Raw genomic sequence first — 18,908 nt, 5'->3', positions numbered from 1 at the left:
AACCAATGGAGTTTTAAAAATCAGCATTCCCAATATTTGGAGTCTTTTGTCTAGTTAAAAGAGAACTAGAGAGGAGGAAGAAACACAGGGCAGGGAGGCTGAAGCTATTGGAAGAGCACTTCGGGGCTTTTTACAAAAAGGAACAGGCCACCTGGACCTGGAGATAGTCAAGAAAACAGAAAAATGCAGTGGTGGGGGATAAAATAGAATGGAGGAAAGGGAGAACATGGAACTTGGAGGTGTTAACCATGGTAACATAGGATTTGTGGGACTGAATGCTGAAGGGAGCCAAAAGACTTCATTGAATAATAAATTTCTCTGGTGATTGAGTAATTTGCTCAGCACAGGGCAAACAGAGATGGATTTAGTGAACATGTAGGTTAGTAGACCAGGAAGTAAACTGAGGCTGGAAAAATGTGTAACTAGGACAGCAAACTTGTCAGGAAAGAAACCTTTTGTGTTTGTTTTTTCTCTGCTGTTTTCTTGAATACTGGTGATGCTTAACAATTATGAAAATGAACTGGGTGCTGGTGCATGCTTTTAACCCCAGCACTTGGGAGGTAGAGGCAGGTGGATCTCTGTGAGTTCGAGTCCAGCCTGCTCTACAGAGCGAGATTCAGTACAGGCACCAAAACTACACAGAGAAACCATGTCTCTAAAAAAAAAGAAAAAATATGAAAATAAGCATGCTATAGATATATCATAACAATTCTGATCTGAGTGTCTGGGCTCATAGGTGAAATCTCAGCACCCAGGAGGCTGAAGCTGGAGGACTGATGCTGGTTGTTGGCAAATGTAGGATAAATGGTGAATCTCAAGCCAGCTTCAGTCACAAAGACAAACTTATTCCTGAAAAAAATAAGAAAATAGAATTCTTTCTGCACACACTGCTAGCTCAGTTAGAAAGGACTGAGAGAAAGTGCTGGGTCCTTTATTTCTCTGACCTCTGGAGAACACATGAATTGTCGAATGTGTGGCAGAGCCTATGAGCCTTCAGGATCAGCTTTCAAACTGAAGCTGCTTCTTCATTTTCACAGTCATTGTCTTCACTAGAGTACAGACTTGCAGATCATAAGGAATCATAGAAGTACAAAGAAAAGATAGGAACCCAACAAAACTCAGGTCTGCATCTCTAATTTATTTGCTCTTTTTTTCAAGAAGTCTTTGACTAGGGTACCAGTGTAGTTTTATGACATCACTCTACCTCTTAGCCCACCAGTACCTGAATGGTCTTTTGGTCTTTATGATGCTGACAAACTTCATTTTCCTCAGTGTCCAGTATCTCTGACCCTGGACATGTGGGTTTTTTGTTTCAGAATCCAGACAGTGTTTTTGTCTCTTTATCTGATTCTTATAACTGTGTTTTTATTATCTTCCCAACAATGTCTGGTAAGTAAAGAAATTGAAACATTTCTTTCATTCAATTTTCCCACACATTTTGAGAAGTCCAGAAAGTGTGGAATCATGGGTAGAATACTGAACTAGAAGCTGTTGTCCTAACTAGAATCTTATCCCTGATCTATGTGGGGTTATGATTTTGGACAGAACATTTCCTCTCTCACTAAATGGATCTTTACATTCCACAGTGGAATATCTGACAGACTGGGCTCTGGGCTCACTGAAGTGTTAAGTGTTTATGAGCTCAGTGTAGACAAAATACTCAAGTAGTTCCTGAGAGCATTTCCACAGAAGTAGGGAAAGAGCCAGGTGTGTAGATAGGCACACTCAGAGCCAAGATGTTCCACTGCAGCAGCATCAACCCTCCACTCAGTTTTCCACGTTAGCATTTCCATGTTAGTGCTGTTGAGCAGTAGTGTTGGGATGTGAGAGGAACTGGTGGCCACATCTGCCACTCATCCATGAGTAGGGTTGCCTTGGAGGAGCTGGCTGGATAGGCAGCTGTGTCCTACCTAGAGATCAGTGAGCAACCCTCAGGACAGGACCTTCAGGGTAGAGAATTGGGACTGTCTAGGGCACATGAGCAACTGTGTCTCCTGCTGTGGTCCCCAAAGAAACTCTCTAAAAGTAGTTCAGGGACAGGACTGCTTATTCAGGAGTGTCCCCTGAGCACTTGGGAGATGAGATAGCTGAGTAACCACTAATTCATGGCTAGCACCCTCTGTTGCATAACGAGTTCCTGGAGAGCATGCCCTAAAAATAAATCCCTGTAGAGTTTTAAGGGAATCTTTTCTATTCATTGTACATTTTTTCTAACATATTTTTACTGATTATTTGGCAATGTTATATAATGCACCTGATCAAAATAGCTTCCCATTCCTTCCAAAGGCATTCTCCCACCCTGTGCCTGCCCAAAAGAAGAAAAAAAAACATAAATTCTAATTTGTGTTTTCCACGTAGTCATTGGAGCATGGTGAAAGTCTCATTGGCCAGCCCCTTTAAAATAACTGAGTCCTTCCCCACACTCAACAGCCACATCTCCTGCTGGAAGACATCAACTGAAAAGAGCTACATTTCAGCATCTTTATCACACTTTAAGGACTCTCTTCAGTGGCTTACTGTCTAGACTGCTTCCTTTTTTATTTGAAGGTGGGAAAAGGCTTCTGTGATAGGTTTCTCATTCTCAACTACGAGTCTACAGTCATTGTTACCACTGCAAAAGAAGCTTCCTTACCCGGAACAGCCAGTGGCAGCACAGCTCATTGACTTCCATATGGTTTCTGGTGGCAGCATGGTTTATGGACACCAACATGGCCTCCAGCTACAGCACAGTCTCCAGAGGCTTTTTGAGCTAACCCAATCCAGAAAATGAACCATTCTCCATCTCCATTAGTGTGAGCTTCAGCAGCTGTAGGTTCACTTATCTCTGGCCCATGTATGGAATCTGCTCTGCTATTCTTCTTCTTTTTTTTTTCAATTTCATGAGACCACTTCTTAAAAGCATCTTCCCATATGACCTACCATATTTTAGTTGTTTTTGAGATTCTGTGCTCTCTCAGATTCATCCTCTGCTGCCCTATCTCCAATCTTACCCTCCTTGGGTCTCTCAGGCTCCTTAGAGCTGCTCCATGGGCCTGTGGATGCCAGCAGCCACTGCCATCTTGAATTGATCTCCTTTGTAAACTCTTGAAAAAATTTATTTAATCCCAGTTTTTAAATTAAAATAGAATTCAGGTTGTAACTACTATCTCAGCCATGAAATTGCAGGATTAAAGCCTGTATCTCCATGGCCATTGTGGTCAGTGAGTTAGCAATACGTAAATTAACATAAACTAATATTGATCATTGGAGAAGCAAAGTAGCTCCTTTCCTAACTACTTGTATCTGGTAACAGGTGATATTCTCACACCTTGGCTCACAGACCATCAGAGCTGTCCAGATATTAAAGGACCTTTCATTGCTGGAGCTCCAAAGAAGGTAAGTCTCATTGCTGCTGAAAAGAGAGGTCATTTGTATGTAATCCTATGGAGCAAATGTAAAAGCCTGGTGCCCTTTTCTATGTTTAAACTAGCGAACCTCACTTTTTTTTCTCCCTGGTGGACATGTCTTACTTTGTCTTTCATCAGAAGTGTGATCACAGAAAGCAGGTCAATAGTGTGAGCAGTTTGTCTCTAGAATTCATTACACTTCTGCTCTCAAAGACACTGACAGCCAAGAAAGGTTCAAGAAAGGCTTGTGCAATGCTGTGGTCCACGGAGCTCACAGTTCCCAAAGGTTTTTTTTGTTTTTCTGCTGCTTCTGAGCCTTAGTTCCTGGAATCTTTAAATAGCAGGAACTGAGTTTTCCTTGCTCATTGTCTCACAGAGGCTCTTGGAGACTTGAGTATCCTAAATACTAATTAAATCACTTTGGGCACCCCATCACAAATCCTTTTGCTTCCAGCTGGGATTGCATTGTGGAAGGCATGAATAGGGTTTCCTCCAAGCTTGGGTGCTCTCTGATTGCCTTCGTAACATCAGGAGAAGCCCTTGTGGTAACTGTTGGGTTTATGCTTAAGCACAATCCTCTGATGTGTGCACAACCACTCATAGCTACATATGTCTTCTAGTGCGAATCTCACTGAATGTGTGTAAGGTCTGTTCCTTAGGTTAAATGCTAATCAAGAGCTCCTTCATATTGTTTTCAAAGGACACAGACATCCCTATTCCCAACTCTACCTCTTTACTACTGTAGTAAGAGGATCCCAGGCTGGGTTTGTTCATACATTTATTGAGCTGAATCACCAATGTGGTGTTTTATTTACTCTAATTTCATTAGGGAGATGTATGTGTGCGTGTGCACGTGTGCGTGTGCATGTTTGTGTGTTCTAGACCGCTAGAATGGCAGGATGGCAGGAGATGCATTTTGATGTTCCCCATCTTCTCTTTTTCTTAGATCAGGAGCACCATTCGCAGACATAACAATGCCACTCTTCTGACCCAAGAGCAGTTCCAACTTTTAAGCTCTCTGGAGAATATTTACATCAATAATAACATTCCCTGGAAATCTTACCTTGAACTGAAGATCTATCAGATAAAAGCAGAAGTCCTGCTAAATCAAGGCCTCACAGAGGAAGCACTTGTGATGTATCACAAATTTTCAACGTGAGAACCTGCAGTTTTCCACCTCCTTTCCCATGACTGATCCCTCACTCATCCTATCCTCCTCTTCATGCTTCTTACCCTTGCTGACCATATGGAACTTGAAAAAGTCATCTTTTAATCAGATGACAGATTTCTCTGGCAGATCTGACACATGCTTTTCCTTACTGTTCAAAGACATGAGGACCAAAGTTGGTGGTATCCCATATAAGGGACTTCATGAGTAGGAGAGTTCTTGAGCTTGTGTCCACAGGGCCCAGCTTTTAGACAAAAGAGTTGACAGATGAACAGGATGTGTCTGCACTGGTGAGTGTTTTGAGTGCTCTATCTCTACCCAGGCAGCCAGTCGTAGGCTTATTGCTGTGTGTGGCAGAGCCAGATTCCTCTTCTCTACATCCTGTAGCCTATTGATTGGTATAGCAAAGAGGTTAGCCTTTCCTGTAGCTACACAGCCACCAGAGGACTGGGCTGTGGACCACCTAGTGTTGGAGTGGCTCAGCACAGTCCCTGAGCTGTTCACCATACTTGGGTAGGCAGAATAAGATTGCAGAGCTGTCCCCAGGGAATGACTCCTATAGTCTTAATGACAAGAACATTGTGTGTTTGAGGAAGGGAATGATGGTAAAGGTCTCACCAGTCCTATTTAGCCCTGAGATCACCAGAGTAGGTCAGCTCAGGCACTCTCTCGACCATTTCCAGTAGTCTATAGTGGAGGCATCTTTGTGGATTTCTGGGAACTCTCTAGCACTCTGCTTCTTCCTATTCCCACGGGGTCTTTATTTATCATGGTATCTTTTTCCTTCTTCTCCCACTGTGTTTCTGATCCAGCTGGGACCTCCTGCTCCCTTAAGCTCTCTTTCCCCTGACCCTTGATCTCCATTACCGCCCCCCCCATCCCCAGTTTGCTCATGTAGATCTCATCCATTTCTCTGTCGTTGGGTGATCCCTGTGTCTTTCTTCGGGTCCTCTTTACTAGGTAGCCTCCCTGGAGTTGTCAGTTGCAGTCTGGTTATCCTTTGCTTTACATCTAGTATCCACTTATGAGTACATACCAGGTTTGTCTTTCTGAGTCTGGGTTACCTCACTCAGGATGATGTTTTCTAGTTCCATCCATTTGCCTGCAAGTCTCATGATGTCATTGTTTTTCTCTTCTGAGTAGTACTCCATTGTGTATATGTACCACATTTTATTTATCCATTCTTCAGTTGAAGGGCATCTAGGTTGTTTCCACATTCTGGCTATTACAAATCATGCTGCTTTGAACATAGATGAGCATGTGTCCTTGTGGTATGATGGAGCATTCCTTGGGTATATGCCCAGGAGTGCTATAGCTGGGTCTTGAGGGAGGTTGATTGCCAATTTTAAAGAAAGCTCCATAACGATTTCCAAAGTGGCTGTACCAGTTTGCATTCCCACCAACAGTGTAGGAGTGTTCCCTTTTCTCCACATCCTCTCCAACATAAGCTGTCTTTAGTGTTTTTGATCTTAGCATTCTGACGGGTGTAAGATGGATATCTCAGAGGCATTTTGATTTGCATTTCCCTGATGATTAAGAATGTTGAGCAATTCCTTAAATGTCTTTCAGCCATTTGAGCTTCTTCTATTGAGAATTCTCTGTTTAGCTCTATAGCCCATTTTTTAATTGGACTGTTGGTTATTTTGATATCTAATTTCTTGAGTTCTTTATATGTTCTGGATATCAGCCCTCTGTCAGATGTGGGGTTGGTGAAGACCTTTTCCCATTCTGTAGGCTGTTGTTTTGTCTTGTTGACCATGTCCTTTGCCCTACAAAAGCTTCTCAGTTTCAAGAGGTCCCATTGATTAATTGTTTCTCTCAGTGTCTGTGCTACTGGTGTTATATTTAGGAAGTGATCTCCAGTGCCAATGCGTTTGAGACTACCTACTTTCTTCTTTCAGGTTCAGAGTAACTGGATATATGTTGAGGTCTTTGATCCACTTGGACTTAAGTTTTGTGCACGTTGACAGATATGGATCTATTTGCAGTCTTCTACATGTTGACATCTAGTTATGCCAGCACGATTTGTTGAAGATGCTTTCTTTTTTTCCACTGTACTGTTTTGGCTTCTTTATTGAAAATCATATGTTCATAGGAGTGTGGATTAATGTCAGGGTCTTCAGTTCAGTTCCATGGTCCACATGTTTTTATGACAGTATCAAGCTGTTTTTATTATTTTAGCTGTATAGTAGAGCTTGAAGTGAGGGATTGTGATGCCTCCAGAGGTTGTTTTATACTTCTTGATAGCTGATGTTTGCTGAATGTTCCAGTAGATAGAAGAGTGAAGACTTTTCTCTCTCCAGGCACTGGGGGATAAGGGGATGTGGGATTTCAGGGTGTGCCTTTACTCACTCCATGAACTTCTCAAACCCTGAATTTCTTCAGGGCCTCATTTTGATACTTGTAACTTTTTGTCCATCTTAGTCACTCTGCTCTATTCCTTTAGACTCTTTATGGAGAAACTCAGAAAAGGCCCGAATAAGTGTCTTTCAGCTCGAATAAGATCCAAAATCAACAAGGTGAGTCTTCATTGTCTATGTGACTGATCTAAAATCTCCAGAACAGCAGTGAACTACTTAGAAAAAAGCAACAGATCAGGACCCTGGGTATGATGGGAGCTGATGCTGCCTCAGCATAGCAGTACAGAGGAGAGGGATGGCAGGAAATGGGGTTCAAGTCATGTATGAGATACTGATGCCTCTCCCCACTTGTTTTCTTATTCTCTTTTCTGACATTAGAACTGTTGTAATTCTTCATTTCTGTTTTGTATTGCAGACTATAAATAACATTTTTGAAAAATTTGAGAGCCTTAAATTCACACTCCGAAGAAATCATACTAAGGAGTATGAAGGCTACCTAGATAAGGTCAGTGTGTGAGCATGGAGGAAGGAGGATTGTGTGTCACCTGCTCAGCCTGTGTCCTGGGGTTGTGTTGTGTTGTTGTTTCAGTGAGTCTGTGATGCAATGGATAGGCTCCACACTCAATTGAACACACATGCACTTTATCCAGGTGAACCAACACACACACACACACACACACACACACACACACACACACACACACACACACAAAGTGCAGTAGGACTCTGAGAATATTGAGACTTGGTTGTTACTGAAGAAGGCTATACAGGAACTGACTAAGGTGGTGGTGGCTGTTCTCCATAGAACTGCTGCTCCATGAGCCCTAAGCTGAGATGTCAGACCTAAACAGACCTATACTTTGAAAATCTTTTTTGCTGGTAAGGCTTTTTCTTCTGGGATTTGAAGATGTAACCTAAATCTGTTTTTCTTTCTGTAGATGAAAAGAAAAGAGGAAGAGGCAAAAAACAAGGGGTTCGGGAAGCATAGAAAATATCATAGACGAAACTCCCGAGACTTCCCCAAATTCAACTCTCTTCTACAAAGACTTATGAGTCGTGGAAAGGTGGGCCCCAGCCTGACACCAACATCTACAAAGTCTGAAGAGCCTTCAGGAGGAAGCACACCTGTGAAACAAACAGTGGTGTGTGGCCCACAGGAAGCCATCGAGGAGATAACCCCCACCCCTTCAGCAGACACTCCTGGGGAGACTAAGGTGGCGAAAAGCCCAGGTGAGTCACCACAGGTCCATGACTTGGAAATGACTTGTGTATAAGTGTTTCCCATTGCATCTGGGTCAGCCACACAAAACTGAGACTGCAGCTCTCCAGTAAAGTAAGGCGGTACTGGTGCACAGGTGTCCGAGGTCTAGAGCACTGAGCAACACAGAGAACGTCCCTTCCCCTTGTCCATGTCCTCAGCCGTTTGCTTCCACGGATCCACTTTGCTGTGGTAACAGAACCTCCTGTGATGAGTGTTGTCTTGTTCCTTCCTGCCATCTAACTGTCTTGTCAAAATAACCTTTAACTTAGTTTACTCAGATAAGTTTCCTCAAAACTTGCTTGAGTTCAGATCCTCATCTTTTCTGAGCTCTGTAGAGATTTGAAGAAGCACATTAAGAAAATACTAAATCATTTTCCATCATAAGAAATGGTTACTTTATGAAACTTGGACTCTCAGATAATTTTAGGACATAATGGAGAGATGTGAGGGCAACAGAATTTCAGGTGCATGAGATTATGTTTTCAGCATTTGGTAGACTCTCACAAAAAATCCTCAAGTAGGGCCAGAGATGTTGACTCTGTGGGTGAAGCGCTAGCAGTGACAGTGTCCAAACCTGAGATGGAATCTCCAGAAAGCACGTGACAGTGGGGTGTGTTTGGCCACCTCTACATTCAAGGTTCTTTTCAGGTGAGATGGGACAGGGAGACAGGAGAAGACCTGGTTTCTTACAGCACAGCTAGCTGGGCAGACACAGAAGCACAGAAGAGATTCTGTTGGACCAAAGGGGCCAGGGAAGATCAGCACTCCAGGCAGTCAGTTCACATCTGCAGATATGCTGAAGCACCTGTGCATCCTTGCTCACACATCAGCATGGACATTCTGAAAAACAAACACAGATCACGGACATGTGCAAACACACTCACAGTTCATACATAAAGGATTTTAAAGGGAAAATACACATATTTCTGAAAAAAAGTTCTCAAGTATCTCATCTCATTTGGTTTATGTTGTTTGTTTCATTTGTAACAACTACTTTTACAGCCTGAATAGACTTGACTTGAGATCCTGCCACCTCAGCAGGCAAATGTTGAAATTCCAAGTGTGCATCACCAAAGCTGACTTTTCAGATGTTTCTAAAGTATTGGTTGATTCTTGTCTTGCCTTGCAAGAGTCAAAAGTCTCTTCTTGAGTGAGGAGGAGCTATAAGCCAATTTTTAGTACTCTGTCTCAGTTAGGCACAGGTGAGAGAGTTGGCCTTTGCCAGAATTGAGCCTGTGCACTAAGCAATCCACACATTTCCAGATGTAAGAGTTAGCCTTTCCCAGCTGTGAGCCTGTGCACTCAGCAATCTACACATCTGTGTAATGTAATGAAAAAGCAAGAGTAAGCTGCTCAATAGGAACCTATTGGACTGGAGAATAATCAGGAAAGGGATGACTGGTTCCAGCTAAGTGGAGCCATCTGTCCTTGGAACTTTGCTGAGCTAAGTGCACCATTTTCACTCACATTTGGATTTGAGGCTGCGACTTCTCTAGGCGGTGTGTGCCATGGGTGACCCTGTAGTTCCAGGGTCTCAAGGGTTTCCTCCATCCCTACGACATACCCTATTAGGGACAGTATGTGATAGTATGACCTTGAGAAAATCTTTGTATGCTTTCATGCAACTGCAACCTCTTGAAATCTGGTGGGGTTTATTGTGGCCTCAAAACTCTTGGGGAAAATGGTCTGCATGACTGAGCATGCTCACAACAGGCTTTCCTCAAGTGGAAGTTCTGGAATACTTGTAGTTTGGCTCAGTCTAAGTCTGAAAGGTACAGACAATGGAAGCCAATTTTGTGAAACTCAGTCTCAAAACCCATGAGGACCCAGGGAAAACTAAGTCCAGACCTGAGAGTCCAGTGGCCAGCAGACCTGGAGATCTGAACCACAGATAAAGAAGACATGTCTGTCCCAGGAGGGACTCAGCAGAAGTTTATATTTTCTCTGCCTGTTTGTCCTGTTTAGTCTTCATGTTACCCACCAGAGTTGAGAGGGCCCTTTGCTCACTGAGTCTGTGAACCCACACAGAAATTTCTTTGCAACCAACTCATGGTCACACCCAAAAATATGTTGTTCCATCCACTTAAGCTGACAGTAAAGACCATGCTCACAGTTACCACTCAGCTGTGGCCAGAGCTTGGAGAAAAAAACTCCCTGCCTATTTTGTGGTTCCATCATGGGGAGAGGGGCTGCTGTAGAGAATACCAATGACTTTGTGTTTTTCCTCCAGGCTACCAGACTGAGTTCTGCTCAGGGACACCAGGCCCTGTAACCTCAGATTTCTTTCTCTTTTCCATTGCAGTTCCGAACTCCAAAGGCCTCCGCCCTGTGATCCTTCCAAAAGACTTATGGGATAGGTTCCTGCTTTCTGCCAAAAACAACACAAAAAAAGGAGTGGAAACATGCGGAGTCTTATGTGGTACCCTGGTAAAGATATGAAAACTCCTTGTTCTGAGACTGTTTCTTCCCCCTTGGCTTCCTATGACTCCCAGAAAACATATCCAGGGGCTGTGTCTATACTTATCACTCCACAGAAGGAACCATGGATGACAAGGCCTGGCCACCTTGAATTTGATGATTTTGCAATTGGTTGCTTTTCAGAGTCCCTTGAATTGAATAATTTGCTTCAGTGCTATAGTTAGAAATTTTCACTCTAGTGGTGCCTAGTGCCTGTAACCCCAGTCATTGGCAAACTGAGGCTGGAGGCTTCCTACAAGTTCAAACCTGGCTCACATACAGAGTGAGACATTGAAGTAAAAGCAGGCAGGTTGTCAGGCAGAATGTCAGGTATGAGACATGGAGACAGGCACATTGACTACTTCTAAAAGGAGGAGGACTCAGTTCCTTTTGTAGCCTGGTCTGACCACCTACTCTGTGGTAAGCCTTGGAATATAAATTAAACACTTCAAGACCCTCAATCAGACCTATTGCCTGCTGCAGGGAAGACTCTAGTCTCAGGATGTGCTAGGAGGGACATGTCAGGTTCATCTTATCCTCTGTGCCTTCATACAGTTCCCAGCAAAGCACTGGAGCAGTTAAGGTGGAGAAACACTGAGGTGAGGGAGAAGGATGAGAGTCATTCACTGGGGTGGGGGCTTCACTTACTTGTGTTATGAGAGAGTGGGTTGACAGTGCCAGGGAATTGTAACAAGTTGTTTTCTCTTGGCAGGAAAAGGAAGAATACCACATCAGTCATGTTATAATCCCTGTGCAGAAGGGAAAGTCTAATTACTGTTGTATGGAGAACGAGGAGGATCTCCTTTTTGTTCAAGAAGAGCTGGGGCTTCTCACCTTAGGTTGGATTCATGTAAGCAAACTGACCTCCCTGTGGCAGCTCCTCTTCTAAACACACTGCCTATTTCTTTCTCATCACAAAGTTAATCCATTCCAGATCATCTGTCTCTGAGCACATGCAGTCACTAGTGTTTCAGCGTTGAGTCAAAGGCACGTTTCCTGGTGTATTTCCAGCTCTACTAATTTTATCTCTTATTCAAAGTAATTCTTCAAAGTTCCAATACTTTGTGAATAGATGAATAATGGTAGCTTTCCTAGGATGTATGAGAACATGGTGTAGAGACCATGTCCCTAAAAGCTGTATGACTGGACGTATTTTAACGTCAAGATAATTCATTCTAATGATTGCATTTTGTCTTTATGGAGAAGCACTTGCTTTGTGCACACCAAAAGAGCACCTTCATGCAAGATTTTCAAGTAGTTGGCCATGCTGTGCAGGCTTGTGGTGATCTTGAAGGAAATAGAGTTCCTTCCCTAGAGAGTTCTTCTGAATGATTCTCTCATTTTCATGGCTTCAAACTCACAGAACATGCAGTTTCTCTTAGAATGGGACAGGTGTAAGCCACAATCAGTTGGTTATTTCTAGGTTTTGCGAGATCACAAGTACTTTTGTACTCACAGCTTGGGAATTGCTGATATGTGAGGCAGTTTCCTGTATCTTTATGCTCCAGTTACATAAATTCTTACTGCTTTGCCTAACAATAATATACCACGGCAGATGGAAATTTGTCCTTTTGTGCCTGGAGATCACACAGAAAATGAGCACCAGTTTTGATGAGGCAGAGTCCATTCTACTTTTCAGGAGATAAATATAGGGCACTGTGGGTTTCATGGAAAGAGGAGTCCCACTTGAGGTGACTTATAATGACTTACAAAGAAGCCCAAGGAGAGCTTCCTGGGGAAGTGGTCCTGCATCAGTGAGCAGTCTTGTCCGTTGGGATTTGTGGTTGATATTAGGAAAGGATGGCAGATTTGTGTTGACATGACCCTTCAGAGCCATGCTCTCCATTGTCGGGTGAGGGCAGAAAGAACAGACCTGTTTTTGAGTAAAGGGAGAACTCTTTGGGTGTTCTGGGCAGAACAATGATGTGATCAAAGCCAGATACAGAAGGTAAAATGAAGGAATTGCAAGGCTGGTAACAGTGGGGAGGTCAGTTAACATTTGGGAGCTGGTGACTTCCAATGAAGATGAGAGGGTGATGGCCATGTGCACAGGGATGTGGGATTTCAGGGATCCAGGGTCTGAGGAATAGAGGTTGTCCAGTCTGTGACAGGGCAGGCTTGGAGTGGGACCCATGGGGATGGTAGTTATCATAAGCATGAGTAGGGCATCTAGAGGAAGATGGACTTTGGAAGTGGGGTTCAGTCCTACCTTGTGGAATTTAAGGCACTTGTGAGATATCACATCTATGGAGCCTTTGCTGGCAGTTGGATGGAGGTTTGGGGAAGCCCAGTGAAGGTAGGAGAGGAATCTGTGTGGCTTCTGAATGGAGGTGGTCCAGAAAACCTGGTAAATAAGGAGTGTTGACAGCAAGAGAAGTGATTGGCTGACAGCTGAGGAGGAGATCTAATGAGGAGAGCGGGAACACAGTGGGGGATGACAGAGACACAGGCTGCAGGAGAAATGGTTATGGGGTTCACAGAAGATGCACAGCAGGGACAGTGGGGGAATGAGTTCAGTATGTGACCCAGGGACAGGCTCCAACAGAAGAGGATCAGCTCATTGAGCATGGTGGCTAATGACTTTTACGCCTTGGTTGGTAGAGACTGCAAGGTTTAAAGAAGCCATGGAAAGCTTGGTGTACGGCACAGTCCTGGAAGCCTAGCCTTCAGGAAGGTGGGCCTGCTGGATGGTGACTTTGGCACCAACCTGTGCTACACAGGCAGACCGTGGCTTGAAAACAAAGTCATCTGATGAAATTACTGCTATTGTGGAGCTTGTCAGGACTGCCATATTGAGGATCACATCTATCTAGGCCAAGATTCTAAGCGAAAGGGAGAGAGATGAGGCTGCTTTTTGTAGAGTTGGGTTAACAGAGTACGGACATGTACAAGAATTGGGAAATGGTTTCATCATGATTTTGTCTAGTTATTTTTTGTTTCCTTCACTTTAGTTTTTTCTTTGACTTTTAGTTTTACAAGTGCTTGATATTTTAAAATATAGCTTACTTGTAGTGTACATATATGAACAGCAGAGTTTAATGACTCCTTGAGGAAAGAGGAATTTGCTGAGAGCCTGGTCCATCTTTCCAAATTCCTTCCTCTGAGACTGATCCCCCTCTTGCTCTAACTGTCTCTACTTTGATCTCTATAGAGTTAATCTCCTAAGTGTGCCCCCTCCCTGCTATCAGTACTTCATATTTGCTTATGTCCTGAAATGCAATGGATAGATACATGACTTTCACATCTGGCTTTCTTGGCTTAACATCTGCAAGGTTCCTCCCCATTCTGGCATGCAGTTGTTTGATGTGTGTTTACACCTGGTGAGCAAGTGAAGGAGGGAAGGGAAGGGAAGGAAAGAGGGGTAAGATAATGTGGCAGTAGTGTTTACAGCACCACACCCGAAGGGCAGAAGGGTCTCCTCTTAACAGGGAGAAATCACATAGGGAGGTCTCAGAGGCAGGTTTGAAGGCTTGGAGCTGAAGACCCTGAGAGTCTGTTGAACTGATGTTTGAAGTAGTCATGGGAACTCTGAGGGAGATGGAATCAGAGTCTGCTGTTAGCAGGAGGGAAGCAGAGGTAAGTTAGATGCTGAAGGACAAAACTTGGTTACTCTTTAGGCAGTCAGTATAACTAGGCTTGGATGAATAAAGGGATCTTGTCCTCAGTGAATGACCAGCTTAGGACCTTTATGGATCAGGAAGACAAAAGAGATAATTCCTTCTTCCTTCTCCACCTAGTAGACCAGAGTGTTTTCCTGGCGTGATTTCGGGATTCATGGTGGGAACCAGTTGTTGAAGCTCCTCGGGACTGCTTTCCTTTGTGGATCAGGCATGGGGCTCACTGGGAATTCTTGGCTTCTTTTGTCTTCTCAGACCCATCCAACCCAGACAGCCTTCTTGTCGAGTGTGGATTTACACACTCATTTTTGTTACCAGAAGATGCTCCCAGAATCCATTGCAGTGGTGTGTGCACCCAAGTATAAACAGTGAGTATGTAGGATTCAGGTCTGGATGGTACAAGAGCAAAATGCTCCATGGCTCAGAACACTGTGAAAATGAATATCCAGAGTGTCTTAAGTGATTGCTATGAAAGCCTCCCTTTAAGGTGCATATTCTAATTAAAACCAGCTGCTCTTAAAAGACGTGCTGAGCCGGGCGGTGGTGGCGCACGCCTTTAATCCCAGCACTCGGGAGGCAGAGCCAGGCAGATCTCTGTGAGTTCGAGGCCAGCCTGGGCTACCAAGTGAGTTCCAGGAGAGGCGCAAAGCTACACAGAGAAACCCTGTCTCGAAAAACCAAAAAAAAAAAAAAAAAAAAAAAAAAAAAAAAAAAAAAAAAAAAAAAAAAAAAAAAAAAAGACGTCCTGACACCATTGCTGGGCTCCATCTTCAAGAAGTGACTTCAAGAGCCAGAGGTTAAAGAAATTCCACACTGGACACTGCATACGAGTGTCATCTCTTATCATTCCCAATGTCATGTTAATCTGAGTTTCTCGGCAGAGCTAATGTTGAGAAAGCAATGAATCATCTTGTTTTGTTTTGTAATAAATTTTTGTACACTGGATATTGTCTCACAGGGGCTATTGGACCCTGGTTTCAGCACACCCCCAACTTGCTACTCAAAATTATTGCCCTAACAGACCTAACTTTTTGTTTGAATCTTCTTCCTTCTCATTTCTACTGTTGAGTTCCTTTGCATCATTAGGCCAAGAAAGGGATCCAGAGAGAGTGAGACAGAGAGGGCGGTACACGTACAGGGGTAAAAAGAAGGGGAGGAAGGAGGAGGAGGACAAGAAAAGGATGAGGAGGAGAAGAAAGAGAGGGGGAGGGAGGGTGGTTGAGACTATGACAAAGAAGACAAGGTCTAACAGTACAATGACAATGATGACTAGGAATAGGAGAAGGAGTTCCACATGGTCTATGATGGAGGAAGAGTTGTGCAGAGAAGAGGAGAGACAGGAAGAGAGGAGGGGAGAAGGGTAGAAAGGTGAAGAGAAAGGGGAGGAGGAAGAGGAGGAAAAGAAAGGAAAAGAAGGGGGACAAGAGGAAAGATGGAGAGGAGAGAGAAGAAAGAGACGGGGGATATCTGCTCGACTGTAATTTTACTTTTTCTCATTTCAGAGTCGGAATTTTTACACTAACATCTTATGGATTAAAAGTAATAGAATTCTGTCCCCAGAGAGGATTTCATTCTCATAATCAGGACTCAGCTCTCTTCTGTGTATGTATCTGTGTACAAGAAATCAAGGCCATATTCCCAGCCAGGACATAGAGCTGATATGATTGAACATCTTTTTGATCCTCATGGAAGATCAACCTCATCACCCACCTTCCTAGAAATCCATAATAACCATGTATCTAGGAAGCAGTGGGCTGTGGATATCAGTTTCTTATATTTGCAACCTGGTCATTTACTGTCTTTGAGGGTGCTGGCCATCTGGACCATTTTTCCTGATAACTGGGGATACTAATACTATGTACTTTACAGGCTGCTGAGAGGATAAAGGAAGAGGGACTGGGGTGGACTTAGGGGCAGAGTGTGTCCTCAGCATGCTTGATACCTTGGATTCCATCCCCAGTAACATGGGGAAAAGAAATAACCCACAAAGTATGGAATCCATTAGCTTATTCAAGGCTTATTACTTATTCATTTGTTCTTCATCAATGTCAGTTACTAGGTTTCAGAGGGTGATCAGAATGCCAAAGAAAAAGCCATGTAAGATAGATAAATTAAGCATATTTCATTCTGAAGTTTTGTGCTCACCTGCCTAGGGAGGTGGTTTTTTTCTCCCAGTTTGTATCTGTGATAACAACACACTTAGTGTGATCAGGCCTCAGGGCCTCAGATCAGCCTCAGATCAATGAGATTCTGGCACTTTACTTCACATTAACCTGGACTTTTTCATCCACTTTGATTCAGAAGGAATGCAACAACATAGTGAAAAGACCAGAACCCAGTCCTATAAAATATATAAGATTGAGGGATACAGCACAGAGATTGAAGGAAGGCTAAGATACTGAGATCAGAGTGCTAATTCCAAGTGGTAGAACTCTGTATGTGTTTTCTATGTATTATACTGAACGCGTGTGTGTATTTATATATAGTTTGCATCATACTCCTGATCCTAACAGTAAAATAAGACCTAAGGAAACTTCAGCTTTCTTTAAAAAGTATATATATATATATATACTTTTATTTCATTATTTTTATTTCTTTAACTTCATTGTGTAGTCTTTTAAAAGTAGACCCTGTTTTGACTTTAATTCTCTTTCTATTTGGATTTTCACATGAGTTTAGTGCCTGTGTGGTTAGAAGAAGTTGGCAGATGCCCTAGATCTGGAGTCAAGCCATTGCTCACTGCCCACTTCCCTGCAAGAGCAGTGGGTGTTGTTAAACACTGTACCATATACTCCAGTCCCTGTTTTCTAGTCTCATGGATCAAACCAGGTTTTCAGTTGAATGTGGGGAAGATCTTTCTAAAAAAGATCTGTTAAAAAATAGATAGCTCTATCTTGGAATACAAAATGATTAGGTGCTAGAATTTTGAAAGATGTTGCACAAGTAAAAAAAAAGTCTAAAACACCAGTTCTCAAGTTCCCAATTGGCAAGACCTCCTCCAAACCCGACCATGGTGAAGCACACCTGTAGCGCCAGCACTTAGACAGCTGCCGCTGGAGATCACAAGTTTGAGGCCAGCTGAGGCTACATAGCCAGGCTTTCAGATTGGTAAATCCTTATGACTTTGTATGCCAAGTGTGAGTATCTCCTCAAGGACTATTAGGTCCCCTTTACCATCTGATTGACATCATGATTCCAATACTGCACTGAACTTCCTGGTCCCTTTTAATAAAGGAATGTTTCACAAGTGACTCTGGAAAATAGATGCAAAGATACACGGGGAGACACTGAATCCGACCATGTGGAGAACTTGGTAGGAGTGTTGGGTGCCAGATCTTTTGACATTGCTTCTATTGACATCAGGATTTCAGTGCTAGGATGAGAACTATGTAACTTCAGTGAGCTTCTCCAATCAGAGGCTTATTGCTTGGGATGTGGCTCAGTTGGGAGAGTGCTCCTGTTTCAAGCACCAGGCCCTGGACTCATTTCCCAGAACTACTGAAATCTTCCATGGTGGTGTTTGCCTATAATCCAGCACTTTGGAGCTAGTGGCAAGAGAGTAATTTCAGGATCCCTCTGGCATACCTAGGTTACGTGTTCTAGCCTGGGTCACATGAAGCTCTCTTTTGGTATAATATAAAAGGTATAAGCTGTTTCAAAACAGGAGTTGTCCATGCCTTAACCACATTTCCTTTTCTCCAATTGCAGGACTGCAGTCACGTCACCATCCAAAACAGCCTGGTGACTGTCACAGATTTGCGATGAGTTAAATCCCACACACCTACATCAGTGGGAGCGTGTGTGTGTGTGTGTGTGTGTGTGTGTGTGTGTGTGTATGTGTGTGTGTGTATTGTGCGTGTGTATTTTGTTTATATGTGAGTGAATGTAGGATGGTGTATGTGTATATGTATATGTGTTCAATCTATGTTGTGTATGTTACATCTGTTTCATGTATGTTACATCTTTGTCATGTATGTTCACTGGTGTGTATGAATGGCACACTGTACTCATTCACAGAGCCCAGAGGAAGACACTGATGTGTGCTCTATTAATGAATTAGAATAGTATATCAGTCATTCATAATGACTAGAAATTGATTTTATTATATAGTTTACTTGTTATTAGTTTTAGATGATATTTTCTGGCCAGGATCCAGTATAGGAGTAAGGGCCCAATGCACGCACTTGCTGGCTTGCCTCACCTGCCTCAGGGAGCCTAGAGGACAGGTTGTAATGCCAACGCTCACTGTCCTGAAGACAGTCCTCCTGAGTGACCACTCTGGCTACAACACAACTCTAAAGGATGTTTGGCCAAGAGAGAGAAGTCTACTTACCTAAAAAGCTTGTTTTGAAGTATGTAAAGTTCCCTAGCTGTGATGAACTCACCATTGAGGCTAATGCTTACAGCAAACTGCAAATAAAAATGCTGTCCTGCGCAAGGGATGCTGGGACAAATTCACTGCCAGTGACAGTCTGGCCAAAGCAGCTCACATGAACTGTGCTCGGGCGCACACTCTCTGCTCACATTGGCCCTGTCTAGAAATTTCCCATAAATTTCACAGAAACTTGTATTTTCTTTATATAAGTGTGTTTTGAAACAGATTTGTAGTTTCTTAAAAATTCTATTTAGTTCTGTAATTAAAGTTGAGTTTCGTGTCAA

The 18,908-nt window shown here is 43.1% G+C and overlaps 1 protein-coding gene across 10 annotated transcripts in view; it reads left to right on the top strand.

Moving 5' to 3' along the window:
* The window catches only part of LOC131920236 (STAM-binding protein-like), a 43,327-nt gene extending 24,419 nt beyond the window's left edge, over positions 1–18,908 (top strand). For 9 of the 10 annotated variants that reach the window (XM_059274606.1, XM_059274586.1, XM_059274580.1 and 6 more), the window contains 10 exons: positions 3,293–3,375; positions 4,333–4,541; positions 7,001–7,073; positions 7,330–7,419; positions 7,853–8,144; positions 10,478–10,602; positions 11,345–11,482; positions 14,505–14,617; positions 15,752–15,851; positions 17,958–18,908. In XM_059274606.1, the coding sequence (XP_059130589.1) occupies positions 3,293–3,375; positions 4,333–4,541; positions 7,001–7,073; positions 7,330–7,419; positions 7,853–8,144; positions 10,478–10,602; positions 11,345–11,482; positions 14,505–14,617; positions 15,752–15,851; positions 17,958–18,014 (1,280 nt within the window). In that variant the 3' untranslated portion in view covers positions 18,015–18,908. Of the gene's footprint in view, positions 1–1,316; positions 1,390–3,292; positions 3,376–4,332; positions 4,542–7,000; positions 7,074–7,329; positions 7,420–7,852; positions 8,145–10,477; positions 10,603–11,344; positions 11,483–14,504; positions 14,618–15,751; positions 15,852–17,957 lie in introns of all 10 variants that reach the window. The other variant, XM_059274623.1, reaches the window with a different exon arrangement.

The sequence above is a fragment of the Peromyscus eremicus genome, chromosome 1, assembly GCF_949786415.1.
Source record: "Peromyscus eremicus chromosome 1, PerEre_H2_v1, whole genome shotgun sequence".
NCBI lineage: Eukaryota > Metazoa > Chordata > Mammalia > Rodentia > Cricetidae > Peromyscus > Peromyscus eremicus.
The sequence above is the reverse complement of the archived record's forward strand: the minus strand, read 5'-3'. Positions and strand labels throughout refer to the sequence as shown.